Raw genomic sequence first — 21,660 nt, forward strand, 5'->3', positions numbered from 1 at the left:
GTAGTTATGTTACAATTAATACTTATGATATTGTTCCGAGGTCCGAATCTCGGTAGAATGAGATGTTGCGCGGAGCGACTTATACGAAGCTTACTGATCGGACCGCGATTAAGATTGATACTAAAAGGTATTTAGACTGACTAGCTGATCAACTACGTTAAAGTTCCCACCACCACCCGTCATATATGCATTGCCGTGGATATGCACGGCTGCTTTCCATGACGCTTTAAACGTGTCTGAAAGAAGTGATTTTAAGTGCACATTCTGTCACGAGACGGAGCCGCATGGGACTGATGCTGCAACCATGCACCGTAGTGGTTAAAGAAGAAAGTTAAGAAAGACATTTTTTTTTGGACTGCTGTCCGCTGAAATTAGGCGCCTTGTGTACTCGCATACTGTCACGAATTGAAATGGACGAGTCTACAGAGGAGTCGGGACTATCCCGTTTCCCATATTATGACGCTGCAAATTTCTCGAATGCCGCAAAGTTGGCCTCAGTTGCTAACAGATCTCCATGTGCATGGGCCCGTGTGAGGATGGACCCTGGCAAACAGCTCCGCTCGTTCGAGTTCCATAAGCGGGCAATCCCAGAGGATGTGTTCAACATCTTGGTGGCCATGCCCGCAGGTAAAACCCGGCCCATCTACTATCAAGCCAAACTTGTGGAATCTGTCGGCGAAGTTTCCATGGCTGATCAACCCGCTAATAAATTCATGAATATTCGGTAAATTGCGAGTCATTGCTGATGAAAATTGAGAAATTAGCTGCCCTATGCATTAATACACTTCGAACGTTTCGATCACATCGAAGAATGTCACGCGTGTAGAGTATGTTGACTGTAGATGCGACGATTGTGCGACAGTTTAAATGACTTGCTAATTCTTATACTGTCGAAGTAATGCTGACAAGGCCCGAAGTCATTGACCGCTACACCCTCAACGATCCCTTCTTCCTTGACGCACAATGATTCCTTTTCCTCATACCCAAAGTGGTGACCCCGACGTGATTGATCGCTACAGTTTGATTATTGGATACGTCCTTAGCTTTAATAGTATTTAGTATATATATATTAGAGTATTAAAATACATAAAACAATTTTATTATCCACAGATAACGTACATAGCTTGTCTACCAAAGCGATGTAAATAGGTAACAAAAAAAACTCCACCACTCAAGAAGACGGTCCAAATATAACGTGAAATGTTTGTTTTTAAAATAAACATTGTGTTTTTTTAAGAGTGTTTCCCGCTGTTGGCATTATCATAATATACGCATAAAGGGGGTTAAAATGGAAACTTCAAAACCGTGAAATAAAATGAAAATTTCAACTGAATTATAAATAGCCCGCCACTATTAATTTCATGACGTGGAAGCAATTGGTCAGGCAATAAAAGGGTAAGAAAAAAAACGAGCGCGAAAATTTATTCGGCGCGTTATTATTAACTCGAAGAAAAATATTTTCCTTGAGGAATTCCCCGAAAAAAATTCCCGCGCAATTATTTTTATGAGGTCCTTTACATTCGGCCGACGCAGCGTTTTCCAAACTTATCAACAACAGGCCCGAGACGGACATTTTCCGTTTAATTAATAATTATTATTATTTCGCTTCTGATGAGATTCATAAGCCTTTTTCTTGAAAATTAGTTCAGTGAAGTTCATCGGTCTGGATAAAATGGAGATTTTAAGCAAGTTAAAGTACTATCAGAACTAGATATTTTAATTACCTACACTAATGTAAAAAAGATAAGATTTAAAAAAAATAAAACTACAAAAAAGTCAAAATTTAATTATAATTATATTTTCGTTGGGCCAATTACACCCACGATGGCCGCGCGGCTTGAGCATCGGTCTTTCTATAGTGTCGTGAGTCTCACTTTTGAATCCTGGATCTGACAAGTACACATATTATTTTCCAATTGAGTGAAAGTATGTACCTAATAGGTTGAGCAAGTGGCTGACATCCATTTCTTGTAAAAACAAAGTCTGTTATTACAAACCTCTACACTGTGGAGGCCCATAATAATATGATCTTATTAGGATCGGACATGGTCGGTCATCCTACCTCAAATCCCTAGATATTGTCGCAAGTCAGGGCGACCAGCAGTTACGGGTCATCAGTCGACCGTGATGGTAGTTACCTCAAGTTATATCGAGTCTACTAGTGAATTTAATTAATATATAGATTGCTCATGGATTAATTGGTAAAGCATATTGGCGTGAATCCAGTGGATAAGGGCTCGAGTCTCGTTGGGCGTCGTATTTTTTTCAAAAAGATTTTCGTATAATAATGAATTCTTCAAATTATGTATAGACATTATTTAAAAATAATGATAGGTAAATAAAATAATCATTGAATTTATTTTTAAACTTTTTAGTAGAAAAACAGGCCAATGATCTAATTTTAACCAAAGCGAATTGTATATTTGGGTTTATTTACGAAATACATTGTAATACGTGGATTTGAAACAAACAAAACGAAAATAGATTTGCATACGGTCGGAAGAGTGATCCAAATAAAGCTGATTGGATTGAGAAGCGCTGTTTGACACAAATTGATCACGTCCGCAAGCAGCAGCTGTTAATTTAAATAAAAAATAGTATTCATAAAACGTGATCATTTTTTGTGAGCGCTTTGGAAGATTGCATTAGTAGATATTATTATTATCATGATTATTCTGGAAAAAAAAAACAGCTTGGGCATATGGAATTTATTCGAGTGATATACCTATGTTGTTGGCATGAGTTATTCTTGTGTAGTTAGTGTTTTATTTCATATACAGAAAATACATTCAAGAAGTCAAAACTAAGAAATGAAATCAAGGAAAATTACGATAAAACACCTTGAAATTAAAATGTGTTTATTTACAAATAGTAACCTTTACAATTTATTTACTTTATAGAGTCGTATATTATGAAAAGTAGATCTGTGCGTTATTCATCATTTCGAGAAAATGACGAAAATCGTTTTGTTGGGTTTTTCAGTGTTATAATAACTCTCAATTCTTTTCTATGGTATGGAAGTATGGACGCTAAGCCAAGAGATGTCACGGAGACTTGAAGCTTTCGAGATGTGGCTGTATAGATGCATCCTCAAAATTCCTTGGACTGACCGGGTGACAAATGTTGAAGTTATCAATCGAATGGGGAAGGACTGAGAAGTTCTACGTAGTATCAAAACCAGGAAACTACAATACCTCGGCCACATTATGAGATGACAAAAATACAGTATTCCCCAACTCGTCATTCAAGAAAAGATCAATGGGAAGAGTAACAGAGGACAGCGCCGCATTTGGTACGAGTGCAGCTCCACCGAACTGTTCCGGGTAGCAGACGACAAAGATAAGATCGCCTTGATGGTGGCCGACCTCTGCTAGGGGATGGCACAATAAGAAGATGGTTAGCATGAAATATGTTTCTACTTTTAGAAATTAAATTCAATTTAAATTCAACAGTTCTACTTTTGTTTCCAAAGTATTGAGCAGCTCTAATTCTGATACCAAGCCCTATTTTCCATCAAAATTTTATACCACACAGATATGATTTTGATTCGAATATTCGAAATAGACGTACATTATGGTCAGAAGAATAATTTGGCATACTTATTTAAATTTCGATATATTTACGACAGTTCTACTTTTGATACTATACGACTCATATGTTACATGTTTATATTTCAATTTTTATCGCTTTTATTACTTTTTTTTCATTCTTTATAATAATATTACATGTCATGTTGTGAACATCTTAATCATAAAATTTATAATGTCCACAATATGTTAAAAAATAAATAAATTGAATTGGTTATCTCGGGAGAAGTTATAACTTCAATTTCTTTGAACATTACATAATACGAAACGATAACAAAACTTGAAACAGGGTATCAAAACACATATACTCACTAATTTTTACAACCACAATTTGCAGATTTCCATGTTTTTAAAATTAGCTTAGTAACAGCTACCATCTCACTCGTCGACTTCAAAATGGTGTCTGGAGAATAATCCATGCAGTCACATAAAAAAACATGGTATCAACACAGTCTCTGATTATTTTTATAAATCAGTGACTTGTAACATGTATTTTTTACGGAGGAGTTTAAATCATACACCAGACCAAACCGAGCTGTTGCTAGATGTCTTGTTCTGTGATTTTATTTTATTTATTTATTAACTGTAAACATATTATGATTATATATTATAATACATATATATAACAAAGTATGCGATGAGTTTTCCCCACTCGACGCGAGTTTTCACTTTGTACGGACGTCGCCCTAAGTGGCCCCGACGTCGAGCGTCGCTGATTTCGAGCGCCGAAATCCCCCTCAGTAATCCGGGTTTTGTACGGCGCGTATAAACTACCCCACTGGAACTAGTTGCTCGAAAGAATTATGTACGGTGTTATGTTTTGTTTTTCGTGTCCGGCGGCTAAGTCAACTTGATTTAGATTTAATCAAACGAAACTATTACATTTTACATTACTATACTTGTTTTTTCACGCTCAGTTGAGTGGGAGACTCGGTATCAAGATTGAGGGTGGCTTTTGGTTGTATTTTTATTATTACATAGATATATTATTATATTATAAGGTTTACCGAAAATTCTGTTACGTTCAGGTGAAACTACAAATGTCGATTTATTTCAACCATTATTATTAACTATTACAATTATTCTTTTTGCTTAATCTTTTGGTAAAACCACGTAAGTAAGTATGTAGCTATTAAAAATTGACCTAGAATACTGCATAAGTCATATTCTTCTTCTTGATCATATCATCATGGCTGAGGATTGCGATTGCCTTTAAATTTTGTCATCTTTTGAGCGACCAAGACTTCCCTCTCGATCTTCTGCTTCTCTCAGGGCAGAATGAATGGTGCCCCAGTCAGCTTCTTCGCTTTATTGCTCGAGCGCGTCGATGCTCTTCCTCTGCTTCGCCTTCCCTAGAGCTTACGCAAAAATACTAGTCTCTTCAGGTAATCCGGTCCGCACTAGACAATATGTAAAAAAAACTGCAGTATGCGTTTCAGGCATATTGTCGAGAGCTGTTTCTTTATCTGACTGTTTCGTCCTGTCCTCTATCCAAAAAACACGAAGCATTCGGCGCCAACACCACACCTCAAAGGTATCCCTTGCCTCCAGGATCCATACCACTGGTAATGCCGATTGGGAGGACGATAACTATGTTCAGCCAAATTGCTTCATGTGTTGATATATTCCACTTGCGTGAGGGTAAGTTTCGGTGCACACTATTTTATAAATTATTAAAATAGGGCCTCCGTATCAAACTCGGAGTACTTCTTTGAACTTCTATATAATGTATAATTGTATTTTCACTGCTTCTGTATGTTAATATTATGTTCTCTTTTAATATTTTAATTTTTATCACTTTTATTACTTTTTTCGTCTTTATAATAATGTTTCATGTCATGTTGTGAACGTCTTAAACTTATAATTTGTAATGTCCACAATATGTTAATAAATTAATTAATTGACATTGAAACACCGTCATATTATTGAAGCACTATTACGTTGAGAATAAATAATTGACTCATGTTGGTTAACCTATCTAATTTACTAATATAAAAATATTCAACATATTACATGACTTGAAAACACCTCATATATAAATATATATTATACCCACTGGAAACAATCATATTTTACTCGACGGGATTTGAACCCGTATAAACATTGGTGTCGCGCCAATCTGTGCATTAACGAATTATGATACCAGCCTTCTATATAATTACGACAATTTAAACTAGTAGATTATACATGAAATGTTTATCAAATTGTGTTATTATTGACTATCGGTTTTTGTGTAACAAAAACACGTTAGGAACAAAACTAAAATTGACTAGTTAATTAAATTGTTATCTTCTAATAATGCCACGTAATACTTGATGCATTAACTATAACAATGAAAAAAAACCCAACATCTTACGAGACTAAGAAAGGAGGCTTCGGCGGTTGTCAAGCGAGATGGAAAATGGCGGACAGACCGGAAGATCCGGAAGAAAGATACCAGCAACGATCGTATCGCTTAATTAATTGAACAGGATGCACCGGCTTCGTGATTGGTCGGGCATTTCCGCCATGCTTCGTCGCCCGGAATAATCCAAGATTTTCTACGCCGGGGTTGTTTTATGATTTATATAGAGATTAAATGATTTAGTCAATACAGTTTGGGGTGGGAGGGTGGGGGTTGATAAGACGGGAATGTGGCTTTTGATTAATTGCTGTATTTAATTGAGGTTTTTGTTTATCTGTTTTGTAAGGCTGTTCTGGTTTATATGACTCGTGGATTCAGGACAAATGGTCTATAATAATAATTATTACGTTGAGTAGAAAACTCCTCATTATCGGTGGCTACAAGGTATTGCAACACCGGTATTCGAAAACCGGTATTAAATTATTAATATTTTTTTTTCTTTCGACCATGTCCGATTTTAATATGATCATATGGGCCTCCACGGAGTACAGGTTAACAGATTTTGTTTTTTACGAGAAATAGATGTTAGCCACTTGTTCAACCTATTAAGTCCATACCCTGACAGACACAAATTGATAAACAATATGTCTACTTGCCAGACCCAGGATTCAAACCTGGGACACGCGTCATTATAGTCCAACGCTTAAGCCGCGCGGCCACCGTGGGTGTTCAATTCATTCAATTATTTATTGATACCGAAATACCGGTATCAGAAATTCAAAATACCGATATTTTCGGTATTAACTTATACGTTTATGTTTTTCCAAAATGAATTCAATGTTATTTTTTCATTACTTACTACGAAGGTTGTCCAAGAATTAAAGACCTTTATTATTTTAAAATCAGGAAAATTTTATTTTTATAAAAAAAGCATACGGCATTTTAGGTACATATCCCCACTATTTTTTACGTAGCTCCATTATGATTGTTGCACTTAGTGAGCCGTGGTACTAGGTTCTTGATTCCCTTGTAAAACTCCGGCGCTGCCGTCCTAAAAAAATGTTTTCATCTCTTCGTCCACGTCGCCGTCGGTCGTTTTTCGGCCAAATGTTGCTTTAGGTGAAGAAAAAGAATCATCGTTGAAATGGAAATGCAACGCACAGGACTGAGAGAAGTGGAATCAGCTTAGAAAAGCCTTCATCCAGCAGTGGATAGATCCAGGCTGATGATGATGATGATTATATATCAGAGGTATTTTCAAATTATGTTTGTTCATTGAAAGAATGTTACACACTAAAAAATTGTGAATTATTCGTTAAATAAAAAATAGTTTATTAAATTATTAGCAAGTCCAAGTACATTATGACTAAAATGTTAATATACATGCTTTTTCTGCTTCAATTATGTGATTATAGTGTAATTTGTTGTGTATGTGTGCGCTGTAACCTGCAATAATATGAGTATCACGTATAGCCTAATACTAATGTAATGTAGGTACTCGTATTCTCAATTAGCACACACACCTAAACATTATTATATAATGAATTTATATCCAATCAGCACACTTGCCTACACATTATCGAGTGACCAATCGTTTATCTATCAAGAGACTATGATATAATATTATTTTATTACATATTAAAAGTATTATTTGAATTCTTTGAGTAAATAAATTATTAGAATGTGCAGGTACGTTAAAACTAAAATTTGGAGAGATCATGACGTCAGTTAATAGTTATATTAATAAGTGCTTAATATTGCTACCTTAATTCAAACCCACAAAAATCGATTTCTAATGTTAACGTAATTTGAGAAGCGATTCACTTATATTATAACCACTACTTATTTTCGTCGTAATTAAGTAGGACACAGGCAAATCAATTGGTAAAGCTCACTGGCCGAAATCCAATACATGTGAGTTCGAGTCCACTGAGGATTGACCGTAATATTATGTTATATCAACATAAAAATCACGCACACTCTAGTGCACACCAGCCAAGGTCTTGGGAAGTCGATTTTGAAAGACTCTTGACATAAAATTGAAAGGCGCGTAACGTGCATTACGCCACGGTATATGCCTGCATAAAAGGTGTGAAGACGTAGCCGGCATAGGCAGGGAAAAGTAAGTAGATATGTTTCTATAGTGTTTTCAAATTATGTATGTTAAAAAAAATATTTAAGTAACAATTTATTAAGTTAGATATGTGAAAACAGATCAAGTGACAAATCCTATGTAGATCTTGGCTACCTAATAAAAATCTAAAATTAGGTACGAATGGAGTTTTATGATATCCAAATTACGATGGTTAGATGGCGTGACACAAGATAAGCGAGTGGTCGGATAGCTGGATTGGAAAAAAGTTAGGAAAGTTAGGAAAAGGAGGAGAAGAAAAAAGAAAGACTAGGAATAACGACTTGAGAGGCCATGACATACTTGACTTAATAATTATTATGATAAAGTGAAAAATTAGTCTCTTTTTTTAAAGAAAATGTGGTCACCTTATCAGTCACACGCACGAACACACACAATCACAGCGCAATAAATTAGTTGTGAAATAAACAGGCTCACATTTTCAGTCACATTAGTAATTACATTTATTTAATGAAATTTATTGGATTTATGTTTATTTCACATAACTACACAGTATAATATAAAATAAATGAGAGTTAATTTGTTTAAAAAAAATTCTGATTGCACTAAATAAAACGTAAATCAATTTTCCAAAGAACTTAGGTTTATTATTTAACTCAGAAAACGGAAAGTTATAAGTTTATAATATTATAAGACATGTCGCAGTACAGTTCAATACGTCATTATCTCTTAACAATTTAGTCTGAGCGACGAGCCTAACGATAATAAATTAATAAATAATAAGATGTTAAAAAAAAATGATTAAAAATATATCACAATCTAGATCAGCGCTTCTTAATCGGGCGCCACAGAATAGGTCAAGGGCCACAAACAAAAACTCAACTTTTGGGGGGCCATAACAAATTATTAGACTCAAAAGAAGGGCCTGGCCAAAAGGTTGAGAAAAATTGGATGACCAACTCATTACTGTCAATGCTATATAAAGTTGTGCATTTATATATTCAACTATAGAAACGAAAAAAGGAGTTAAGCCTAAGTTTTTTCAAAATAGGTTTCATTGGACACGACTAAATAGACGATTTGTATCCAAAAAATGTAAGCTGAAAATGCCGAATTATCATCTTAATTTAGCTAATATATTTTTTAAAAAGAATGAAGTGAAGTGGGTAAAAAGACAACATGATTGGTTTTTTCTTTAATTACTATTAGATTGGTAAAATAAAACAGAACAAAAAGATTTATGTATATTGTGTATTTTAACTTTGACCGAAAACCATAGCAAAAACATTTTTGTGCCTCCTGTAAACTTTGATTTGTGTGGGTTAAATCCTTTTTTCTTTTATCAGTCGAATTATAATGGTGAATATATTTAAATTGACCGTAATTATTATTCTTGGAAATGATTTTCCTGCATTTTTTTATACAATGCGATTTGTCATTATTATGGATGTATTTCGTCGTTTCCGTTTCCGCATCGATTGGTACCTAAACATAATATGAAAAACCGATGAAAATACGCATGGCTATATCGTCTTATTTTTTTTTATATTATATATAAGTAAGTACTTATTTAAGTATAGAAGTAGGTATTTATTTGTAAAACTTTTTTTAAAGTATTTTTTTTCTCTTCAAAATGAAACATTCGCGTGCCATGCAAAATTATTTCACGTGCCGTAGATTCGCTATCCCTGTTGTATGGGATCCTATATGTTTAGAGCAGCTGACCGTTCCTAAATTTAAATATAATATTAATTTACACCAAATTCGCGCCTGTGTATCAAACAGTATAATATGTAACTTATTCATTTAATCTTCAGCATCTTAATATATAATATATTATTTATATATGAAGCCCAAGTAAAGTTAGGATAATATGTAGGTATGTAAAAAGTTGGAAAGCTTACCACTGTCTTTGTGCCAGGAATTGAAGCCATTCGGATAGAGCTCCAAGTAGCACTGCAAAATGATATCAGTCTCCACAGGGGCGGCCACCAGCTGCTTCGGAACTCTGATTAATGGATGAACTGGAAGTTGACAAAATCAAATTTCACACTCCCTTAGTTATCTTCATATTAATTATTACACAGACTCAGCGTCGTATCAGTATTGGTTTGCGCTACCAACTACTTTAAATAATAAATACTATTAATTAATTCTATCGACAGATAACATGTTTATAATCTAATTTTTTTTTCGAGCATTATACGTCATAATATTCACATTTAGGAAATATATATATTAGACAACGTGGTATGGATAGGTTCATGCTGGGCATAACGCGAAAGGACAAAGAGATAAATGAGTGGATAAGGAAGCAGACAAGGGTTTGCGATGTAATAGAGTGTATTAAAAGCCTTAAATGGAGATGGGCTGGACACATCATACCTCAAAGAAAAGACAATCGTTTGACAAATCTAGTCATCCAGTGGTATTCAAGAAGTACAAAACGTACGCAAGGTAGACCTAGAGGCCGCTGGATCGATGAAATGATAAAGTTCTGCGGAAGTACGTGGCCACGCAACGCACAGGACCGAGAGAAGTGGAAGCAGCTTGAAGAGGCTTTCATCCAGCAGTGGATAGATTCAGGCTGATGATGATGATGATGATATTATATTAGGTACAGAACATAGATTCAGCCGTGTCCGGAAACTTATAGGTATGCAGTTCGCCGTATCACACTTCACCGTGAAATATTGTATTGGAAATATTTTATGGCCGTATATTAAAGACCGTCCAACCTCTTTGGGTCGTATAGTACTGACATAAAATTCATGTCTTAATAAAACACGGTTCTTGTCGTTTTACAGAAAGTCAGGGGCAAACAAATTTTGAAAATAGCACAAATACTAGATTATTTGTTAGTTTAGGTCATGTAAGGTTAGGGTTTCATTCCTGAATTCATCAATTTGGCCCAAATCAGTTATGAAAATTGAATTAATGTTCATATTGAATCTAATAAAATTGGACACCGTCTTGTGTTCGATCATCTCTTTCCGATAATAAAGCTCACGGCAAACTGTGCCACGGTGAAATGTTTTAGGTACAATTTAATATGTAACCAGATTCAGCGGTACTGTTTAGCGATTTATATTAATATATTAAATGGGTTATCACTACTTATTGAAAAAAAATACCTAGTGAGTAAAATACCTGTTGTAGAAACAATATCTATAATATGGAATGAATTCCAAGTAATAACCCATTTTATAAATTAATCTGTCCATTTTTGTGTATAATTATTTATTTTTCATTCACTTGACATGTTCATTCAACCACTGTAGTAATTACGAATTATAATCTATTTGTTTTGTAGTCACACTTTTTTATCATAATATCTTATGCTAATTAAATTTTATTGTACTTTTTTAGATAAATTTTTATTTATTCAACGAATAAGATACAAAATTTGAGAACACAACATTCTATATATTAAATATGTATAATTTGAAAACATCTAAAAAACCGGTAGCCAATATTGTAACGCAATTCGATAATCATTTTATGTAAAAACAACTAGCTAAAATTGTCGTAATTAAGTAGGCTGCCCATAGTTTATTTGGTAATTCACACTGGCGCGAATCCAACAGTTACAGGTACAAGTCACGTCGGATGTCGTTTATTTTTCAAAAATAGTTTTTTTCTGGTGGGTAGGTATATGCATGAAATATTTTCAAATTGTGTATGCGTAGTTTTTAAATTAATTTATAGTGTAATTCACCAGAATGTCATATTGTATTATTATTGACCTTTGTGCTCTGGTTTACTGTTTTATATATATTTTTTTATAGTATACATTATTAATATAGTCGTTTTTTTGGTACAGAGTATAAATTTTCTCTCTCCCCCTCTCCAATGGTATACGATTATTAATAACTGCACTATGCAATAAAGGTTATCACGTAACTGAAACTCAATTACAGCAATTTTAAAGAGTATTTTGAAGGCTTTACGACCTGACCGACATTAAGTCATAAACAAAATTAAACATCAAAATCTTGGTCGATCACGTCTTACTTTGTATTTATATCTTTAAAATCTGTTCTGTGATATCAACTTATTTTGTTTTGTACCCGGAAAATGTACGTTATTTTACATTTACATTTCGATGGTGCAGATCACAAACCTTCTATGTCAAATTTTATGATTTTGACTTTATGGTATCAAAAAATCAACAAAAAGTTAACGGATCTGTTGAAAAATTTACCTCCTATGTCAAAGAGAAAAATAGCCGAGTTTATTGATCTTTTAATTAAAACTCCTATGTCACATTCATCGTATTATGCTGCAAATAAATCAGTTTTAACATTCCCCCGTAAAATCGTATTTTTTGACTAAGGAGGTTTGTGATCTGCACCATCGATTTGTTAATTAAAAAAAATTACCTACTCATTGCGATATTAAAGACAATTTAGAATCACGATAATAGTCCATAAAAATGATTGTGCATTGACCTATTTAACTACAAAATGTGACGTTTACTTTAGAGCGTACATAAGTGAAACGGCAAATAATTTTCAACAGTATGTGGGACATAATTTCGGCCGCGTTGCCAGTCGGAGAGTGATAGTCGATCTGTGAGCACGTCAATTTGTTTTGTGATGACGTCGGAGGAATATATTTTTAAATCGTGTAAAGATGACTTAAAAACGTTCCGCATATACTTGAAAAAGAAAACATGTCAATGAATATACTATTATTATTACGAATATAATAATAAACATAATATTAAAAGGACGCATGTTGAATTTTTATGACAAATTATATTTCGTTCGGCTCGCATAATTTGCATAATCCGCGCATCGCCTAGTCACGATCTTTTTTGACCATGCCTCAGCTGAGGTATAGCCTTAATAATATCTACGGATTCATAGTATCCATTAAAATATGTAATAATTCTGGTTTACAGCCAATTATTAAGTGAAATACTATAATAATACTCTTTCAATGCAGAGAAAACTAAATAAACTGTTGTATAAAAATGACCATGCCCATAATATAATGGACGAGTTGTAACAATTAAATAAATTAAATAAATGTACAAAAATATTGCAATTGAAGTTACATCAAGTTTTTTTCTCTACAAAGCGTTTTTTTTTAATATGTAATGAAAATGTGTCGTTATATTTCAAAGTCCATAATAGATGAATAGGAGAAAAGCAGCTTTTTGTTTTCTCAAATACAGTCACAATGGTGAAAGTTTAAATTTCACATTTTGATAATGCAGAAATGTTAGAAAGCAGTAGTTCTTCAGCAATTCACAAAAATGTCAAAAATACCTAAAGGTGGACTTGGCTGATTTTGAAATGTAGCGACACAAATAAACAATGCAATAAACTACTAAGTATTAGTTAAATAATTATTCAAAGTATAATGTACTTATTCAAAAAGTGGGTTAGCTACAAACCAATACTAAACCGACGTAAAGTCAGTTTTCAATTATTATGTTCAGCCGCTTCTTATATTAAAATGATAAAATACCTCCTTTAATAATTATTAAATAACTCGAGACAGGAATAATTATTTAGGTATGCAATAATAAATTACCATACCTTTATAAGTAGGTACACACTTCAGCGAATAAACATAATATAATATGTAAATATAGAAGTAGATGACAATATTTCAAAATTAAAAATAATAGAAGTAATTATAAGATCATCAAAAAATATATAGAAAGAAAACACATAAGGTTGATAATCTTCATAAATATTCATCATTTTAGAAAAAAAAAATCCAAAAAAGAGCTTTACCCAGTGCGATTTGAACTCATATCTTTTGTTGTCTAAGTGAATTTACTTAAGTATACTTTTTATCCCATACGAATTAACATAAAAATAATTAAAAGATAAAAAGAACTTTTTATATACAACATTTTTAAATTTTCTGTTGAATCATATAAACTTAACTTGACTCGACTAGCTTAAACGATCAAAAAACTTTGTACTTGGTAGAAATACTGAATAATGAAATGTCACTTCATATTGATTTCTATAGTAACGCACGTATATATTAATAATTTAGTTGCTAGGCCCCCTAGCAACCAATAATGGTATCGAAATAACTTTTTATACAAAACAGAATTAACTGAAAATGAATTAAATTCTACTTAAAGATGGCTAAAAGTATTAAAAAAATGCATTGGCATCGTGTTCTGATATATTTTAAAAGTTTCAAATGTCTAGCTAGTCGGGAAGTTAGTTAAAAATCGATTGCAAGATTTGTACCGGACAAACAACCACCGGACAATTAAGAATACGAGCTTAGAAAAACGTTGTAATAACTATGAAGTACTTCTACCCCTAAAAACTCCATTAAAAATTTGACTGAATGCAGTTCACTATAATAATATAATATGATTTGACATTAATATTTAATATGAAAAAATGGGCATCTGCAAAGCTACTTTAACATATCACTTAACTCAAAAATCAATAAAAATGTGATAAATAATTATAAGATATATCGAATTCAGGCGGTTAATTATCCTGGATTGTTAACTGTCAGGTGTGATATTTTTTTACACTGTCTTTCATGACCTACGAGCTGTCAAATTTCATTGAGTAATACAGTTAACACATTTTATTTGTTTCTAATGGGATGCATTTGGAATCAAATAAGACGTGTTCACTGTCCTTACGTAAATAACCAAATTGTTTATGGAATTGCTACGAGTGATATCCGTGTGACTTTGGAGCAATAAAAAATACGGAAGTGTGTTTCGACTAAACTTGCGAAATAAACGTCTCAAATTCTTTATTTATGACATTCATCATCACCATTATGATATCTTAATATTAATGTTTTACGAGAAATGGATGTCAAACACTTTTATAATAACATAATAAGTGTAGTTAGTGGAGTAGTTGTAATGGTAAAAATAACCGTTAAATTAACTTTCATGTATAATTCATATTATAATTCACACTATAATAACTATCAATAAGTCACTAATTTAGAGCGATATTTCTTGTATTTATTGACTATATAAATTCATATAATGTTAGTATCAGACAGTAAAAAATAAACAAAAATTCACGAATTATACAGTATCATATTCCATTTGGTAATGACCTGATATCTGTATTTCAAATTTCTCAAAATGCTATGGTAAAATGAGTTGTGAACAAACACATCGGTTAGTTTGGTCAAAACATGAGCAAAGACCTTATTATATTTTGAGCTTTGATAAGTGACGTTATTCTTTAACTCGTTTTTATTAGCTCGTATTCTTGTTTGTCCGGTACAGATTTTTTCTTGTAAAGTACAATTTTTTTCTTGTTTGTCCAAGATTTTTAACTAACTTCCCAACTTTTAGAATACGTCAGAATACGACGACAATGCATTCTTTTAATACTTTTGGCCATCTTTAAGCAGAATTGAATTCATTTTCAGTTAATTCTGTTTTGTATGTTTCGGAAAAAAATCGTTAAAAGTAATATTTACTACTCACTATTATTGGTTGCTAAGTGGGTCCTAGCAAATAAATTATTAATATATACGTGCGTTACTATGGAAATCAATATGAAATGTCAAAATGACATTTCGGTATTCTATAATTCAGTATTTCTATCAAGTACAATAAAAAGTTTTTATTAATACATAGAATTGTCAAGTTTATATAATTCAACAGAAAATTTAAAAACGTGGTATATAAAAAGTTTTTATTATCTTGTAATTATTAATTAGTGAATTTATGATATTCTTCTTCATTTATTAGACAAAAAAAATGAATCGAAATTTATGGGGCAATTATAAGTTTAAAATTGCTCTCCTGTAAATTAAATAGTTTGCAGTTAATATGACGCTATGGCCACACAATACCGAAAAGTAATCCCGTAATACAGAAAATGAAAATTTGACAAGGATTGCAATTATTGCTAATCTCAAGAAATGTTGCCATACCAGTAACATCAGACGATTTTGAACTGAGTAAAACTTATGTCGCAATATAGTGACCATACTCACAGAGAACTTTGACGTCGAAGCGCTTGGAGACAGTTGGTGGAACTCCATTGCTTGCGATGCAGTGATATGCTCCCATATCTGCTCTTGTGACGTGTTCCAGCACCAGGGATTCCCCGTGGAATATTGTTATCACTGCAAAAAAAGAAAACAGACTGGTTATTACACTGATCTTAATTAACGTTGCATTTCTCATATGAATTACGATCAGTAATAAATATATACAGTTATAATATAACTAGTTTTGTTTATTCAACGAATAATTCACAAAATTTAAGAATGTAACATTATTTTATTGAACATACATAACTGCAAGTACGTTATAATAAAAAAATTCGAGTGACCCTGATACCGGTTAGCTGTAAAGCTAGTCGTAATTTAATTCTTTGATTTAAAATACAAAAACCGATTGCCCATTAGTAACGCAATTTATAAAGCGCTTCAGAGAGTATTGTAAAAACATTTGTTAAATTTGTCGTAATTGGATAAGATATCTATAGCATAGTGGTCAGTGCACATGGGCGCGATTCCGATGGGACGCAGGCTCGAATCTAGCTGGATAATTAGTATATGGGGTTACTGCCAAAAATTTATAAGTCTCAAAAACATGTTATGGAGTTATGGCAATTTTAAAGTTTGACATCTTCTATAAAGATTGGAGTAAGTCTATTATGTATGTCAAATAGTCAACATTATTGGTGAATAATTACACACAAAGGTAGTTATTTCAGAAAAGTTAGATCGACCTTGTTATAATGCTTCAATTTATCCACAATAATGTAACTCATATGTCATGTCTTCCAGAGATGGCAAAATTAAATTTAAAAATAGAATTTAGTTGGTACAGGTAAAAAACATATAGTACAGATACTCACTTTTGGCAAAACATTTTTAAAATTAGAATGCTAAATTTTGACACCGAATAAAAATACCGTAATTTGTCTTACAAATCTTTTGCTATGCTACGGATATTTGTTGGTTCAACGATTAAAGTTCAAAGCATTGGTGTCGACTTACAAAGTTTTCCTTGACCACATATTGAAAGATTGGACATCACAAACTTTTATCATTAAAATGATTATGTACCTGAAAAATTATTTTCCCGTGTTCAAATCAGATCCAATTTTTAGGCATATAATAATTATGTAGCAATCATACCACTCAGCATTAAATGAGTGAAACCTTAGACTATAGATGCATCTAGACGCCACCCGTTGCATTGCTAAATGAAGCCGCGTGCCTTGTGTTTGGTCTGTGCGCGAGCGAACGCATTCGTCTACAAATGTTCGAGACCATAGACCATTTTGCTAGTGCTCGCCCAAAGTGCTCGCACTAGACGCTCAGAATTAAAATATAATTTTCTATTTTTTTACGTTATATAGTATTTTTAAGCGGTCAAAATGCAACCATTAGGTAAAGATATCCATAATTTAAGTTATTTTAAAGAAACACTAGGTCACTGATATTAAAATATATACTAAAATACAAATAAATTATCACGAACATGTATCAACTTACCTATGAAACGTAATACCATCTTCTTGCTTATCAGTACGGCTACCACATTTTAAGGCAACACACAAAACTATCTTTTCTACTTAATTAACTAAAAATATTTACCATTGACTTTATGTTTAAGACAAAAAATATCAATTTTAGCAACTCGAGCTTGCAAGTTATCGACGCTATGTGAAGCGTTTCGCCCCGATTTGATGGCGATACTTTTGGAAACTAGCTCACAGATATGTAGACCTTTTATCTTACTCTAGCGCGTGTCGCAGATATTGTAAGGGTGCCGAATACTTTCTCACTCGCACTCATGCATCGTTTTTGTTCAGGCCTTGAGTGAAACACATTAATATGTATATTTTGTTATTAAAACAAAACAACAGGGCGATAGTATTTGTCAGCATTTCCTCAATCTGTTTTGATTTCATAATTGCGAAATTATCTCTTGTAATATATTTACTGCATTTGTATAAATTAGAAGGGCAATGCATAAATCCTCACTCACTCATTGTGTCCGTCACGCAACGCAACTACTATCGTCACGAGGCGAGACGTAGTAAGCCATCATTATACTCAAATTAATTCTCTCAGTTCATTAATATAATCAATCTCTTGATAAGATCGATCTCACAAGTACCCGCGATTATAATCTCACGCTGTTATCTTTATCATCTTTATTAAAGTGTTATTGTATTTATTGTATTCTTGTATCGATAAATAAACTCTCATCCAAAAATCCACGCAACAACGACCTTCTCTCCCCTCCACACCATCTTCCCCCAAATATATTATTTACCTGAATAAATATAAGTGGTTATTAACTCAAAATACCTGAAATATAGACTTTTAAACTTTTGGCACCACTCCCATGATATTATTGCCAATCAACAAAGTTCTTGAAAAAGTGCAACAACTGTTTTTAAATACCTAACTGTAAATGTTATAATTATTTCACCTAATTTCGCCAATGGCGTGATTTAATCCGAGAATATTTTGAGTTCGTGTGCATAAATATGAAAATAAACCCGAATATTCCAGTGCATTTAAATTGGAGCCATTTCAAAGAAATATACATAATATCTTTCCCGCTTAATTTCATGTATTGCTAAAATATTTTACCATTCAAACTTTCTTACAGCAGGAGTAATCAATCTGCATTTTAAATAATATTTACCAAAATATCAACTCACTATAATCTAGACTACAATCCACTTAGGATCTTGGATATATCTCTCTAGTTTATCCTATCTATCGCAAGTACCTACCCTTCAATTTCTTTTTCTCTCTGTCTTGTTCGATACAGTCTAACCACTACAGTCTAGTATTCTCGACTGTCATTTACCTAAGAGAAGTCTTTTATATGGTTGCTGGTTTTCTATCCGTAATAGGCTTGCACACCTAAACCGTCTATTACATTGAGCTACTTTACGAGTTGTTTGTTGGCGAATTTATAATCTGCCTGTAAAGTCTCCTAGTATAATCATCGAACAAGCCAACAAGCAGATTGTAAACAGTCTACCGAGAAAAGTTGAAAGCCGGTCAACTTAACACGCTACACGCCGGCGTGTGGGCATACTGCGTCTGCGCAGTAGAGCGCAGTAGCAACCTCCCGGTAAAAAAACGAACTACGTTCTGTCAAAACAGTCGCTGGCTTGTGGCTTCTCAGCAAATGGAAAGTTTTGTGTGTCATCATCATAATCGCAGTAGCTGAATCGCCCGCTATTGAATTCGCCAACAAACAGCTCGTAAAGTAGCTCAATGTAATTGACGCTTAAGTAACTTTATTTTGAGTAAGTTTATTGTCATATAAAACTTATGTAGATTGTAGCTTTTTTGTGACGTGTAAACTTTGTCGCATACAGCTCTAAATACGTCTTATATTTTTCAATACATCCCACTACTTTAATTAAATTTATATGTTAAAATGGCCCTGTTAAGTATTTTGTAGATTATTACTTTACTATATTATAGTTTCAGAACGCACTACAATGCTTTTTAGAGGTTCAAGAATTTTGTGAACAAAGAAGACCATAAGCTGAAATTTAAAGAAGTGTTGTGATAGGAAACAAAGGTCGTTTCGTTCTAATAAGGGTGCTACATTCCAAGGCATTGATTTGTGTTTTGTAAAAAATACCAATAGAATAATAAGTGTCGGGCTCATTTCAGCGGGGCGTGCTGCTTGATATATTCGGACATTTATCAATAAAACACAGTTGGAAAGGAGTCAAAGACACAATTACGAGCTGTGTACCTTGTACGGTGGCTCACATACTGTACAGCCAATTGGACCATCATCGATGGTTGGGTCATGCCCACGCATGATAAATAATATTATATTAAGGAAGCCGGAAACCGGAAGTCAAACAAAGATCTGGTCAACTTTATGCAAGATGGAGAGATAGTGACGTATTGGATTTATAGACCTTAGACATCATAAGCTAGAGAGAAACGACTGACAGACCTAGACGGACGCAGATAGTGGAGGAGGCCAATACCCAAACGATTCTAGCGCAGATTTCGCCACTGGCTGGCCGTCATAACATTAAAATATTAATTAATTTATAAAATCAGTGGATTATAAATAAAAATTGGCAAAACTATCACCCTAGGTCATTATTGTTACGCTTACCACCCCTGCTAACAGGGTTGGATCGGGAACAGGAATGTAAAATTTTATTTCTTAGCTTTTACCACAATTACATAATATATATAACACTTCCGCTTCCCGTCGACAACTTCCGGATTCCCAATACAACTGTTCACGCTTTTTCTTTACTGGCTTATCAACACAATATCCGATTCAGTAACGCGTATAAATACATTATTATTTGTACAATGAACAATGGAAAAAAAGCTACATTTATTTTTTAATATAATAAATTTCATACTATGTGGTCGATACTTAGAGAGTTGTTTGAAAGTTTACTATGTACGCTTAATACTAAGTAGGTATATTGGATTTTCCCGACGTTACCTGATGAACATTAAAAGCTCTTCCTCATAATAGGAAATTAAATAAAGCTTTGGAGATGTGATAGCTTCTTAGATACATAGGATAAGAAAAGGGGTGAGAAGTTTAGTGTCAAAACCATAATTATAAAATGAAAGGAAAAACTAGTCTGTGATATATTCTTCTTCTTATTGTGCCATCCCCTAGCGGAGGTCGGCCACCATCAAGGCGATCTTATCTTTGTCGTCTGCTACCCGGAACAGTTCAGTGGAGCTGCACTCGTACCAATCACGGAGGTTCTTCAGCCACGAAATGCGGCGCCGTCCTCTGCTACGCTTCCCATCAATCTTTCCTTGAATGACAAGTTGGGGAATGCTGTATTTTTGTCCTCTCATAATGTGGCCGAGGTACTGTAGTTTCCTGGTTTTGATACTACGTAGAACTTCTCGGTCCTTCCCCATTCGATTGAGAACTTCAACATTTGATATATATTATATGTTATTTATATATATTTATATATTATATGAAGAAATCAGGAGCGTTGTTTGCCTTCCTAAAGTCAAGAAATAATTTGCTATTGGTGTTGTCAATCGGGAGCGTAGTAGCTAACTGTTGACCTTTGTAGTCCAGGGCGTAATGTGCTGACCTTTAATCCGTGGGTTCCAGCCGAGGTGACAATATCCATGTGATTTTCTCAAAGTTTGGGTGTTTGCAAATATTTGACTTCTATTACTAATAAATTAAGACTACTGTTATACTATACCATCGTCATTGGACGTCATGGCCTGTTGTTGTATTAAAAATAATGTATAAGAAAATATGCATAATATAATATATTATGTAGGTATAATAATATATTTTCGTTAAAAAAATGCTGTATTGAACCAAACTGACCGGTCGATCGCACGTAATTTCCGTATGAATTGAGTAGTGAAAATGTAAAATCGTCTAAATTCAGTTATGATATAATATGATTCTGAAGTGGAAGAATTAACTATTCTTATTTTTATATCCTTAACTATATTTCGTAAAAGTTGTATTCAAATATATTGTATTACTGATGGCCTACTGCAGGAATAAGAGAAAAAGATGTGACCAGTCCGCAAAGCGTTGGCCTTTCATTCGGGGGCCCCGAGTTCAACCTCGGTGAGGTCACAGTAGATTTGTGTCTGCGGGTCTGTGATTATTTCGCTTCTATTACTTATTAATACACTAC

General features: G+C 33.4%; 1 protein-coding gene across 1 annotated transcript in view; it reads right to left on the reverse strand.

Annotated features, from left to right (window-relative positions):
• LOC147073118 (lachesin-like) overlaps nucleotides 1-21,660 on the reverse strand; it is a 178,505-nt gene that overhangs the window by 16,351 nt on the left and 140,494 nt on the right. Inside the window, exons 5-7 of the mRNA XM_085945606.1 lie at nucleotides 15,989-16,120; nucleotides 9,924-10,047; nucleotides 692-702 (exon numbers count right to left, since the gene is read on the reverse strand). Of these exons, the coding sequence (XP_085801732.1) occupies nucleotides 692-702; nucleotides 9,924-10,047; nucleotides 15,989-16,120 (267 nt within the window). The remainder of the gene's footprint in view (nucleotides 1-691; nucleotides 703-9,923; nucleotides 10,048-15,988; nucleotides 16,121-21,660) is intronic.

The sequence above is a fragment of the Rhyacophila brunnea genome, unplaced genomic scaffold, assembly GCF_057557595.1.
Source record: "Rhyacophila brunnea isolate RB1 unplaced genomic scaffold, BYU_Rbru_1.0 scaffold_18, whole genome shotgun sequence".
NCBI classification, from domain to species: Eukaryota; Metazoa; Arthropoda; class Insecta; order Trichoptera; family Rhyacophilidae; genus Rhyacophila; species Rhyacophila brunnea.